At 54.0% G+C, this 11,575-nt stretch overlaps 1 protein-coding gene across 1 annotated transcript in view; it reads left to right on the forward strand.

Moving 5' to 3' along the window:
* IL15RA (interleukin 15 receptor subunit alpha) overlaps positions 1–6,335 on the forward strand; it is an 11,517-nt gene extending 5,182 nt beyond the window's left edge. The window contains exons 4-7 of the mRNA XM_021711063.1: positions 90–281; positions 848–880; positions 4,005–4,164; positions 6,239–6,335. Coding sequence (XP_021566738.1) covers positions 90–281; positions 848–880; positions 4,005–4,164; positions 6,239–6,335 — 482 coding nt within the window. The remainder of the gene's footprint in view (positions 1–89; positions 282–847; positions 881–4,004; positions 4,165–6,238) is intronic.
* Positions 6,336–11,575: the final 5,240 nt, after the last annotated feature.

Raw genomic sequence — 11,575 nt, forward strand, 5'->3', positions numbered from 1 at the left:
CCAGCCTCTCCCTAGCTCCACCCTGCACTGGGGCTGGAGAAAGGTGAGGGCAAATATTTACATTCTCCCTGTCTTGGAATTTCCTGCAGAGGCCACGGCTTTATCCCCCAAATCCGACTCCACAGTGGCCACAGCTACTGTCCTGGGCTCCCGGCCGAGACCATCGAAGACGCCTTCCATGGGCACCGTGGGCATGGGCAGTCCCGAGTCCTCCCACGCCCCCTCTCACACGACAGCCAAGCCCTGGGAACGCACGTCCTCCACCTCCCCTGAGTCACCAGGTTAGTCCTCGCTCCACCCTGGGAGAGGCTGGCTCTCCGTGTGCTGGTTCTGGGGTCTGGACTGAGGACCAGCACAAGGCAGCTGTGGGCTTTACACGCCGAGCCAGTCAGGGCTGACTTGGCCCGGCCAAGGCCTCCTTGCCTGGGCTTTCTTCCTCTCCTTGGCTTAGTCCCAGATAGCTAGAACAGAAAGCCCACCTCCCAGATCCTCCCAGATGTGACACAGCCAGCCTTCCCAGCCTGCATGGTAGAGCCCCTGCCACGGCTGGGAGCGGCTCCCACGTCCTCCCACGGTGGACGGTGTCGGGAGCCTCTGCAGCCTGGAGCTGGGATCCGTGGGGTGGAGGTGCCGTGAGGATCTGGACTTCTTGAGGCTTATCTGATGCTCGAGTGTGGCCGGCACCCCAGTGCTGCCCGCTTGTTCTCTGCCGAGGTGCATCTGGTGATGCCCACTCGAGTCTCCAAGGTGCTAGGGTGAGAGCCCGGTCATCAGAGCCTCTCCTGTTTCATGAGAAACTAGGCCTTGGGGTCTCCAGGCTGACCGAGCTGTCCTCTCTCCTCCGCAGGTGTGTCTTCACGCAGCCTCAGAGATGTCACTGGTGAGTTTTTCCTTGCCTGGCGTGTCTGTGGTCAGGGTGGCCACAGTCCCAGCGTGCTGGACGCCCCGGTTCCGGCCTGCAGCGCTGGCATGACCCAAATGGGGCCCCTCTCACTCTCAGAAGGCCTTTGTTAGATAAGAAGCTAGGTAATGCCCGATCTGTCAACTTGTTTGCCACCCCGCTTTGTCTTGATGTTGGCAGTGTCTAGCTGTCGGGCTGCTGAGGCTCAACCCAGAGAGCTGACACACCACAAAAGGGCTCAAGGCCTTCCCAGGTCTACATGGCAGTGCTCGCCTCTTGGTCAACACACATCCGAAACCACAGGTGCCTGCTGCTGGTGCTGACGTGATGCCGCCCTCTGCCAGATGCTGACAATCTCCCTAGGGTGTGGCAGCAGGCACTTCACAGAGAGGCTGTCCGTATTATCAGCACAACAGCCTCCTTTTGGCCAGGCGTGGTGGCTCATCCCTGTAATCCCAGTAACTTGGGAGGCGTAAACAGGAGAATTGCTTGAGGCCAGGAGTCTGAGATCAACCTGGACAACATAGCAAGACCCTGTTACAAAATAAACTAAAAATAAAAATTAGCTGGGTGCAGTGGCTCACACCTGCAATCCCAGGACTTTGAGAAGCCAAAGTGGGAGGACTGCATGAGCCCAAGAGTTTAAGACCAGGCTGGGCAACAAGCGAGACCTCATCTCTACAAAAAAAAAAAAAAAAAATCAACCAGGAGTGATGGCACATCCTGTAGTCCCAGCTACTCAGGAGGTTGAGAAGTGAGGATCACTTGAGCCCAGGTGGTCAAGGCTGCAGTGAGCTATGATGGCGTCACTGAACTCCAGCCTGAACAACAGAATGAGACTTTGACTCAAACAATAACAACAACAACAATAATAACAACAGTTATTATTACTATTTTGCTGCCGTTGATACACTCAGCCTTGACAGGAGCTGTTTCTACTTTGTATCATTTCTCCATTCACTCAGTATCAACTCAGTCTTTCTTCTGTGCCAGGTGGGGTGCTAGGCATACCAAGCCCCGGCCACGGCCTCTCTGCATCCTTCTCCATCCTGACCCGATCTGCACCGTAGGCGGGAGTCACGGGCACTGCCGGCCTGGCGACCGCTTATCCAAGGGCCAGCCTGGCACCCCGTCACCTTCCTCCCTTCCTCTCTCTGTCTCCCCAAGTCTCTTTCTCTTCCTCTTTCTCCAATCCACACGCCCTACCGGAAACCCAAGAGGGCGGAGGACTTGGCAGGCGACCTGTTCATTCATTGTCCTGGGAGTTCTGGCATCCATTTCTCTACGAGATTTGTCCGGACATAACTGAGGAAGAGGCCAGGGCTCTGTCTGGGGCGAGGGCACTGAATTCAAGAGGCTGTGCTCTGTCACTGGTTCAGGGGCCCGATGCTTGAGTTTGACTCCACAGTGTTTATTCTCATCTCAAGAAAGAGGAAGGAGCGTCATTAGAGCGGAAACACAGCTGACATGAACTTTCCCTTCCCAATAAATCACTCTGTAAACAGTAACACACGCCAAGTTACTAGCTAATGTGAAGACACGGGTGACCGTAGGGTACAACATCCCGGCTAAAAATAAGCTCCTTTTCAAGTCATATGGGTGATGAACTTTAAGTCTGAAGGCTCAAAACATTTTTCATCCATTTCTCGTGTTTTCTGCTACCTCTTCTGCGATGACTTTTCTTTTTTTTTTTTTATTTACAAGTTGTTTTTATTTTCCTATAATTTGACTGTTTCTTCTGGTTGCAATGTCATTGCAAAAATATGAAGGAAGAATTCAAACCTTTTTTTTTTTAAAGAAAATAGTTGTACACAGTGGCTCACGCCTGTAATCCCAGCACTTTGGAAGGCGGAGGTGGGAGGATTGCCTGAGCCCAGGAATTCAAGACCAGCCTGGGCAACAGAGCAAGATCTCATCTATACAAAAAAAAAAATCAAGAAATGAGCTGTGCGTGGTAGTGTGTGCCTATAGTCCCAGCTATTCGAGAGGTTGAGGCAGAAGGATCGTCTGAGTCCAGTAGGTCGAGGGTGCAGGGAGGCGTGATCATGTCATTGCGCTCCAGCTTGGGCGACAGAGTGAGACCCTGACTCAAAAAAAGAAACAAAGAAAAGGAAGAATATCTAATACCTTGATATATTCCTCGAGACTTTTCTTGCACGTGGTTTGTTGGAGATTACCTTGGATTCATTTTTGTCTCAACTAGCTTTTTTCACTTGCGAAATTGTAGACATCTTTCCCTGTGAATAAATGTAGATCTACTTCATAAATTTTTTATTTTGTATTTTGAGACAGAGTCTCACTGTTGCCCAGGCTAGGGTGCAGTAGGGCGATCATAGCTCTCTACAACTTTGACCTCCTGGGTTCAAGCGATCCTCCCACCTCAGCCTCCCAAGTAGCTGGGATTATAGGTGCATGCCATCACGCCCAGCTAATTTTTTTTGTTGAGACGGGGTCTCGCTATGTTGTCCAGGCTGGTCTTGAACTCCTGGCCTCAAGTGATCCTCCTGTCTCAACCTCTCTAATTGCTGGGATTACAGGTGTGAGCCACTGTGCCTGGCCCACTTTATAATTTTTAATAGTTGAATAGTATGGATAGACTACATTTTATTTAGTTAATTTTCTACTGATGAAAGATTAATTCACATTTAAAAAATTATTTTAAATAATACTTGAGTGAATACCTCAGTATATCATCCCCTTATATTTTTTAAAATTTATTTACTTATTTATTTACAGACAGGGTCTCACTCTGCCACCCAGGCTGGAGTGCAGTGGAGTGATCATAGCTCACCATTGCCTTGAACTCCTGGGCTCAAGCAAACCTCCTGCCTGAGCCTCCCGGGCAGCTGGTACTACAGACATGCACCACCACACCCGGCTAATTTTTAAATGTTTTGTAGGGGCAGGGTCTCACTCTGTTGCCCAGGCTGGTCTTGAATTTCTGGCCTCAAGTGATCCTCCCACCTCAGCCTCCCAAACTGCTGGGATGTCAGGCGTGAGCCACCGCACTCGGCCTGCAAGCATCTTTGTTAACAATACTGCTGGTCCCTTGCCCTGTCCCCCTTGCTCACACACGAAGACCCCCCCCCGTCCTGTCTGACAGACTCGGGTGACAGTCGTAAGTGCCCCACACTCCGGGCCAATCCTTTCGATGTAGTAAAAACGGTCCGGAGCTTGCCCCTCCTCCTACAGCCCCTTTCTCCACACGCTTCTTCCTTCTCCTTGCCGCTCTTCTGCTGCCATAAAAAGTTGCAAGTAGCCAGGTTCGGTGGCTCAGCCTGTCATCCCGTGCCTTTGGGAGGCCGAGATGAGTGAATGGCCTGAGCCCATGGGTTCGAGACCCGCCTGGGCAACTCGGCGAGACCTCATTTCTACAATAAATCAAAAATGAGCCGGGCGTGGTAGCGCGCGCCTGTAGTTCCAGCTACTGGGAAGGCTGAGGCGGAAGGATCGCCGGAGCCCAGCAGGTCGAGGCTGCGGTGGCCGGGAGCAGCTACTGCACTCCAGTCTGGGCGACAGAGTGCAACTCCAACTAAAAAAAAAAAAAAAAAAGTTGCAAGTTGAATAAATGAATAAGTTGAAAGGAAGACGGGCCTACGGGCTCCAGTTTCTAAGTCTGCAAAGTTGACGGGAAGGAGAACCTGGGCCGGGACAGTGAGGGGCACTGTGGTCCTTGCTGCTGAGAGCCTTGGAGGTGGCAGCAGGAACCCCCGGCCCCTCGCCCTGCCCCCTGCCCACCTTGACCTTGAGGCTCTTACCGTCCCCTCCCGACTTGCTCTGTCCTGGCCCAGCACCCGGGGTCTTTTACTCCAGAAGAACAAGGATGCGGGGCTGGGGGGGGATGACATGGGTGGGGATGGGGGGAGCCAGTAGTGTCGGCGGGAATGGGGGTACGTTTTGCCCAGATGTCGAGGAGAAGGGCTTGCATGGCCCCTAAGAAAGGCGAATACTGGCTGGGCGCGGTGGCTCACACCTGTAATCCCAGCACGGGGAGGCCAAGGCAGGAGGATCCCTTGAGGTCAGGAGTTCAAGACCAGCCTGAACAACCTAACAAGACCCTGTCTCTACAAAAGAGTAAAAAAATTAGCTGGGTGTGGTGGCACACACCAGTAGTTCCAGTCATTTGGGAGGCTGAGGCAGGAGGCTCGCTTAAGCCCAGCAGTCTGAGGCTGCAGTGAGCAATGATCACACCACGGCACTCCAGCCTGGGCCACAGAGCAAGACCCTGATTCTAAAACACAGAAATTTAGACACTTTTTAAAAAAAGATGTTGCCAGCGGTGAGCTGATTGGGAAGGCGCGTGGCTCTCTCCTCAGAACGTCCATTGTAAAGAATTCTGTGATGTGTAGCCACGAATGTGTCCTGGGGCTCACGTGGTCTGTTCCCCTGCAGTGGCCGTCTCTACAGTTGCTGTCATGCTGTGCTCCGTGGCGCTTGTCCTGGCGTGTTGCATCAGAGTGAGGTGAGCATCACAGAAGGCGCAACCGGCCAGACTCACCCTCCCTACCAGAAAAGAGCTGCATCGTGATTATTCCAGAACCCTCTCAAGGGCGGAATCCGTCTCCTGGCCGTCGGCTCTCCCACACCCCCACCCGCCCCGGCCTCCTGGAGCGTCAGAACCGAGCAGTCCTGGTCAGCCCCAGAGCCCAAAGGGCCTCTCTGCCCACGCAAGAGTCAGAAATGGGGCGACCTGGCCAGGCGTGGTGGCTCCTGCCTGTCATCCCAGCACTTTGGGAGGCTCAAGGAGGAGCACCACTTGAGCCCAGGAGTTCGAGACCAGCCCGGGCAACACAGGGAGACCTGATCTCTACCAAAGACATCAAAAGTTAGCTGGGTGTGGTGGCATGCTTCTGTAGTCCCAGCTACTTGGGACTCAGGTGAGGTGAGTGGATTGCCTGAGCCCAGGAGGCCGAGGCTGCAGTGAGCCGAGATGGTGCCACTGCTCTCCGGCCCAGGCGACAGAAACAGAGTGCGATCCTGACTCAAAAAAAAGAAAGAAAGAAAAAGATAAAAAGCCCAAGCCCGGTTTGACCAGGTTCCTGCCACCCTTCTCTTGTTCTTGCCCCTTGGACGTCTTTCTGGCATTGATGGGCAACGCGGGGGTGAGGGTGTGGGGGGGGGACTTGCCCGACAGCACTGGCAAAGCTTTGGTGGAAGGGCAGCTGGAAATACCCAGGTGGGACCTGTATACTCTGTCAAGACAGGCACCCTGGCCGCTCCAGCTCCCAGCCACGCCTGTGCCAGGGCCGCTGTCTGCTAACGTGCTCAGTGGGAAGTGGCTGTCGGTGTGGGCGACCCTCGCCCCTTCCCTAAACCCCTGACCCATCTGCTTTGCAGGCAAGCCTCCCGGCAGCGTGGTGTTGAAGTGGAACCCACGGAGACCGTGCCGATGGCCGGGGGGACTGGCAGCGGAGAGGAGGACACGGCGCTCTGACCACACAGCCTCGGAGACATAGGGAGCCGGCCCACCTGAGCCTGGAGCCAGGGAGCCACTCTGTGCGGGGGACCGAGGAGAGGCACAGGAGGCCCCAGGAACAAGCCCACCAGGGTCGCCGAGTGCCCCTGTAGGATCTCACCAGGGATGGTGCCCCCATTTGGGGGCACACCCCCTGCCCGCCGGCCACCTTGGGCACGGGGATGGCTCCCTGGAGAGGCCGAAACCGTCCGGGAGGGTTTTTATTGCATTGTGACGTGTATTCAGGATGGCTTCTCCGCTGTCTGGCCGGCCCTCACCCCAGCTTGTGTTTATGGAGAGAAGGAACATACCAGACCTCGCCATCCATTACAAGACCCTCCTGGCCCGGGGGGCCTGCAGGGAGACGCCAGTGTCTGAGCCCCAGATGACGTGCCTCCAGCTGTCCCACATGCACTGACAGTGCCCGAGAAAGGCAGAGGAGACACTGGGCCCAGGGAACTCTCTCCATGGAAGCGTTCAGAAAGAGAGCTGAACTGGATGCCGTTTTCCATATATATATGTGTATACACATAGATATATGCATTTATATTTATAATTCATTGTCTATTATACTACCTATTATGTACGATTTGTATTTTGAAATTGTGCCTTGTATAAACAAAATAAAAGATCTATTTTCAATATAAAAAATGCACTAGGCCACGTGCAATGGCTCACGCTGGTAATGCCAATGCTTTGGGAGTGGAGGCAGGAGGATCGCTTGAGGCCAGGAGGAGTTTGAGACCAACCTGGCCAACATAGCAAGACTCCTATCTTAAAAAAAAAATTAAGCCGGGCTTGGTGGCTCAGCCTGTAATCCTGCGCCTTTGAGAGGCTGAGGTGAGTGGATTGCCTGAGCCCGCGGGTTCGAGACCCGCCTGGGCAACTTGGCGAGACCTCATCTCTACAATAAATCAAAAATTAGCCGGGCGTGGTAGCGCACGCCTGTAATTCCGGCTACTCAGAAGGCTGAGGCAGAAGGATCGCCGGAGCCCAGCAGGTAGAGGCTGTGGTGGCCGGGAGCGGCCACCGCACTCCAGTCTGGGCAACAGAGTGAGACTCCAACTCAAAAAAAAAAAACAAAATTAGCTGGGCATAGTGGTGCACGCCTGTAGTCCAAGTACTCAGGAGGCTGAGGCAAGAGGATCGCTTGAGGCTGGGAATTCAAGGCTGCGGGGAGCTATGATCATGCCACTGCTCTCCAGCCTGGGCCACAGAGCGACACCCTGACTCTGAAAACAAACAACTAAACAAATGCACTAAAAGAATCACCAGGAAGAAATGTTCCACAGAGGAAAAAAGAAAAGAAAGAAAGGAACTCAGAGGCCAGAATAATCGAGCTGAGGTCTCTTCCCAAGGGCAAAAACCCTGCCTCACCCAAGCTCAGAGCACGGTTTGGGGGGATTTCCAGCAGAACTTCCCTATGAGAGAAGCAGCATGACCTCACCGACAGCAGCAGGTTGTGACCCAGCTGCATGTGATGCACACACGGTCTCTCTCCTTTCCAGCGTTCTTCTTTCTTTGCTGCTGATGTTTCTTTCTAAAATCATAGGCCTAACCCTGCCTGTTCATTTTGCTGACTAAAAAAATTGGGCCAGGCGTGGGGGCTCCTGCCCGCCATCCCAGCACTTTGGGAGGCTGAGCCAGGAGGATCGCTTGAGGGTAAGAGTACCAGACCAGCCTGGGCAACATAATCTCCATCTGTAAAATTAAAAAAAAAAAAACAGGGCTGGGTGCGGTGGCTCAAGCCTGTCATCCCAGCACTTTGGGAGGCTGAGGCGAGAGGACTGCCTGAGCCCAAGGATTCAAGACCAGCCTTGGCAAGACCTCATCTCTACAATAAAAAATTAATTAATTAAAAAAACTAGTTGGGCATGGTGGCACACGCCTGTAGTTCCAGCTACTTGGAAGGTTGAGGTGGAAGGACCGCCTGAGCCCACCAGGTCGAGGCTGGGGTGGCCGTGAGCATGCCACTGCACTACAGCCTGGGGGACAGAGTGAGACTCCAACTCAAAAACAGAACAAAAATACTTTTTTTAATTAGCAGGCATGGTGGTTCAGCCCTGTAGTTCCAGCTACTTGGGAGGTTGAGGCAGGAGGATCACTAGAGCCCAGGAGTTTGAGGCTGCAGCAAACCGTGGTCGCTCCCCTCACGGCTCTCCTGCCTGCGTAACAGAGCGAGACCCTGTCTCAAAAAACAGAAATGGAGACTAAGGACTGGAGAAGTCGACCCGCCACAGCCCCCCGGCTCAGGTAACGCCAGAGTTCGACCAGAACCCGGGTGGGCACGGGTGGGAGCAGGGCAGCCCTGGCTGGAGACCAGCCGCCCATGCCCCCTCTGGCAGCCGGGCGCGAGGGGACCCACAAGAGCATGCGGGAGGGGGAGGGGCACACAGCACCCAGTTCACACGCCACCAGGGTGCCCAGGGCCGCTCCTCCATGCCTTCTGCATGGCCTCCATGTAGAGGGCTTCATCAAACTCAGAGGTGGCGCCTCCACGGGCCGGCTTGGGCTTCCACACAGCATGGTGGCCGCCGACTGACAGAAAGTAGAAGTGGCCAGGCTCCTTGAAGGCAGGCCAGAGACTGGCGCACATCACTTCTGTCCCATTCCACCAGTCAGAGCGAGGCACAAGGCCAGCCCAAAGTCAAGGACAGGGGACACTAGAGGGGAGGGCAGGACCCAGCGGTGCCATCCTGGGGTCCAGCCCCCACAACCTGCAGGTCAAGGGGAAGCGAAACTTCGCTCTCACTCCTCAGCACTCGGCAAATGCCTGCAAGTATCCCATCAATGAACGAACAGGATGACCCGGAGTTGGTGTTTGCCAGGTGTGTGGAGCGGTTCCTCTTTTTAAATTTTTATTTTAAAATACAAAAAGTAGGCTGGGCGTGGTGGCTCATGCCTGTCATCCCAGGACTTTGGGAGGCCAAGGTGGGAGGATTGCTTGAGCCCAGGAGTTCGAGACTAGCCTGGGCAACATAGACCTTGTCACTACAAAAAAAATTAGCCAGGCCTGGTGGCACGCACCTGTATTCCCAGCTACTCGGGAGGCTGAAGCAGAAGGATCACCTGAGTCCAGGAGAGAGGCTGTGGTGACCGTGAGCGTGCCACTGTACTCCAGCCTGGGTGAGAGTGAGACCCTGACTCAAAAAAAAAAAAAGGCACTCTGTTTATATTTCTGGGGGAATCTGGTTGACACTTTCCTCCCCTGGGTGCCCATTTATAAACCCATCCATTCTGGTTTGGCTGTTTTAGCGGTCCAGGAAGTCACGGATTGCTAGCTCTGGGGCTCTCCAGCTCTGGGGCTCTCCACCGTGTCGGGGTGCCTCGTCAACCACTAACGCAGAGGGGCCGGCTCCCCCTGTCCTTGCCCCCACCAGGACGTGGGTGTTTGCAGTCAAACCCAGGTCTGAGGTTCGCTGCTCAGAGCCAAACTCAAGAGTTGAGAGTGGGTGGAAGGAGAGACGGGTCTTCTAGGGGCAACCTGAGGAGAGGCAGACTCGCGTCTCCAGCACCATCTCAGATCTGAGGCCAGTCAGGAAGGGGTGGAAAGGGAACACGGGTGCAGGAGACACACAGGCGTGGGGTCCACTGTCTGCTCCGATGGCTGCCCCAAGTAATTGTCCATGAGGGGTCCGCCTGGCGTCATCCTGGCTATGGCAGGGTGGTGGGTCCGTTGGCCTTGAGTTCCCTCAGGCAGGCGGGTTCTGCAATAGAAACTCAAGCCCAGCTCATTCTGAGTTGGCCTCTGGAACCTCGGGGCCTGGCAGGTATTGCCCTGATGGTGGCCAGGCTGTGCATTAACCGTCTGCAGCTTCTTCTTAAGCGGGGAGCGAGAAGACTGGCCTCTATGCCTGGCTTGCTGTAAGAGTCGCCTCTGGGTGTTTTAAGAAAGCACAGAGTTGCCGGGCACAGTGGCTCACCCCTATAATCCCAGCACTTTGGGAATCCGAGGTGAGAGGATTGCCTGAGCCCACGGGTTCCAGACCAGTCTGGGCAATTTGGTGAGACCTCATCTCTACAATAAATAAATTTAAAAAAAAAATTAGCTGGGCATGGTGGCATGTGCCTGTAGTTCCAGATACTTGGAAGGCTGCGGCGGAAGGATTGCCGGAGCCCAGCAGGTTGAGGCTGCAGTGGCAGGGAGTGTGCCACTGCACTCCAGTCTGGGCAATAGAGTGAGACTCCAACTCAAAAAAAAAGTATTTTTAATTGACCAGCCTGGGCAACTTGGCAAGACTTCGTCTCTGCAATAAATAAAAAAGTTAGCTGGGCATGGTGGCATGCACCTGTGGTTCCAGCTACTTGGAAGGCTGAAGTGAAAGGATCACCTGAACCCAGCAGATCAAGGCTACAGTGGCCACAAGCGTGCCCCTGCACTCCAACCTGGGCAACAGAATGAGACTTCAACTCAAAAATAAATAAACAATAAAAAAATTCACTGGGTGTGGTGGCAACACCTGTAGTCCCAGCAACTCAGGAGGCTGAGGCAGAAGGCATCTCCTGAACCCAGGAGTTGGAGGCTGCGGTGAGCTGTGATCATGCCACTGCACTTCAGCCTGGGTAATGGAGACCCTAAAAAATTTAAATTTTAAATAAATAAGTAGGGTGACAGCACAGGCACCATCCTTCTCACAAAGGTAAGAGGCCACAGGAAATACTGGCATGTTTCTCCTCTCTCTAGACACTAGAGCACAGCCATTTAGGACCTAGTACTGGGCCAGGCACGGTGGCTCATGCCTATAATCCCAGCACTTTGAGAGGCCAAGGCAGGAGGACAGCTTGAACACGAGAGTTCAAGACCAACCTGGGCAACATAGTGAGATCTCATCACTATTGAAAAAAAAAAAAAATTAAACGGTTGTGGTGGTGTTTACTAGTCCCAGCTACTCTGGAGGCTGAGGTGGGAGGATCACCTGAGCCCAGGAGGCTGAGGCTGCAGTGAGCTATGATCATGGCCACTGCCCTCTTATGGCCTGGTAGAAAGAGAAGACAAACCAAAACAAACATGAAACGAAGCCTCTTACCACAGGTCAGTAGACAATAAATGTCACACGAATTGCGAACACTTGAAGGGGACACATGCCCAGTCAAGGCAGACATCCCAGGAGGTGGGTTGGAGGGAGGTAGACTGCAGGTGAGCGTGGTGAGGTGGGTGTCTCTCTGGCGGGAAGGCCAGCGCAGGGGGCGGGAGCCAGCCTCCTGCCAGCCTCCTGCCA

The sequence above is a fragment of the Carlito syrichta genome, unplaced genomic scaffold (genome assembly GCF_000164805.1).
Source record: "Carlito syrichta isolate Samal-C Ts95f unplaced genomic scaffold, Tarsius_syrichta-2.0.1 Scaffold301849, whole genome shotgun sequence".
NCBI lineage: Eukaryota > Metazoa > Chordata > Mammalia > Primates > Tarsiidae > Carlito > Carlito syrichta.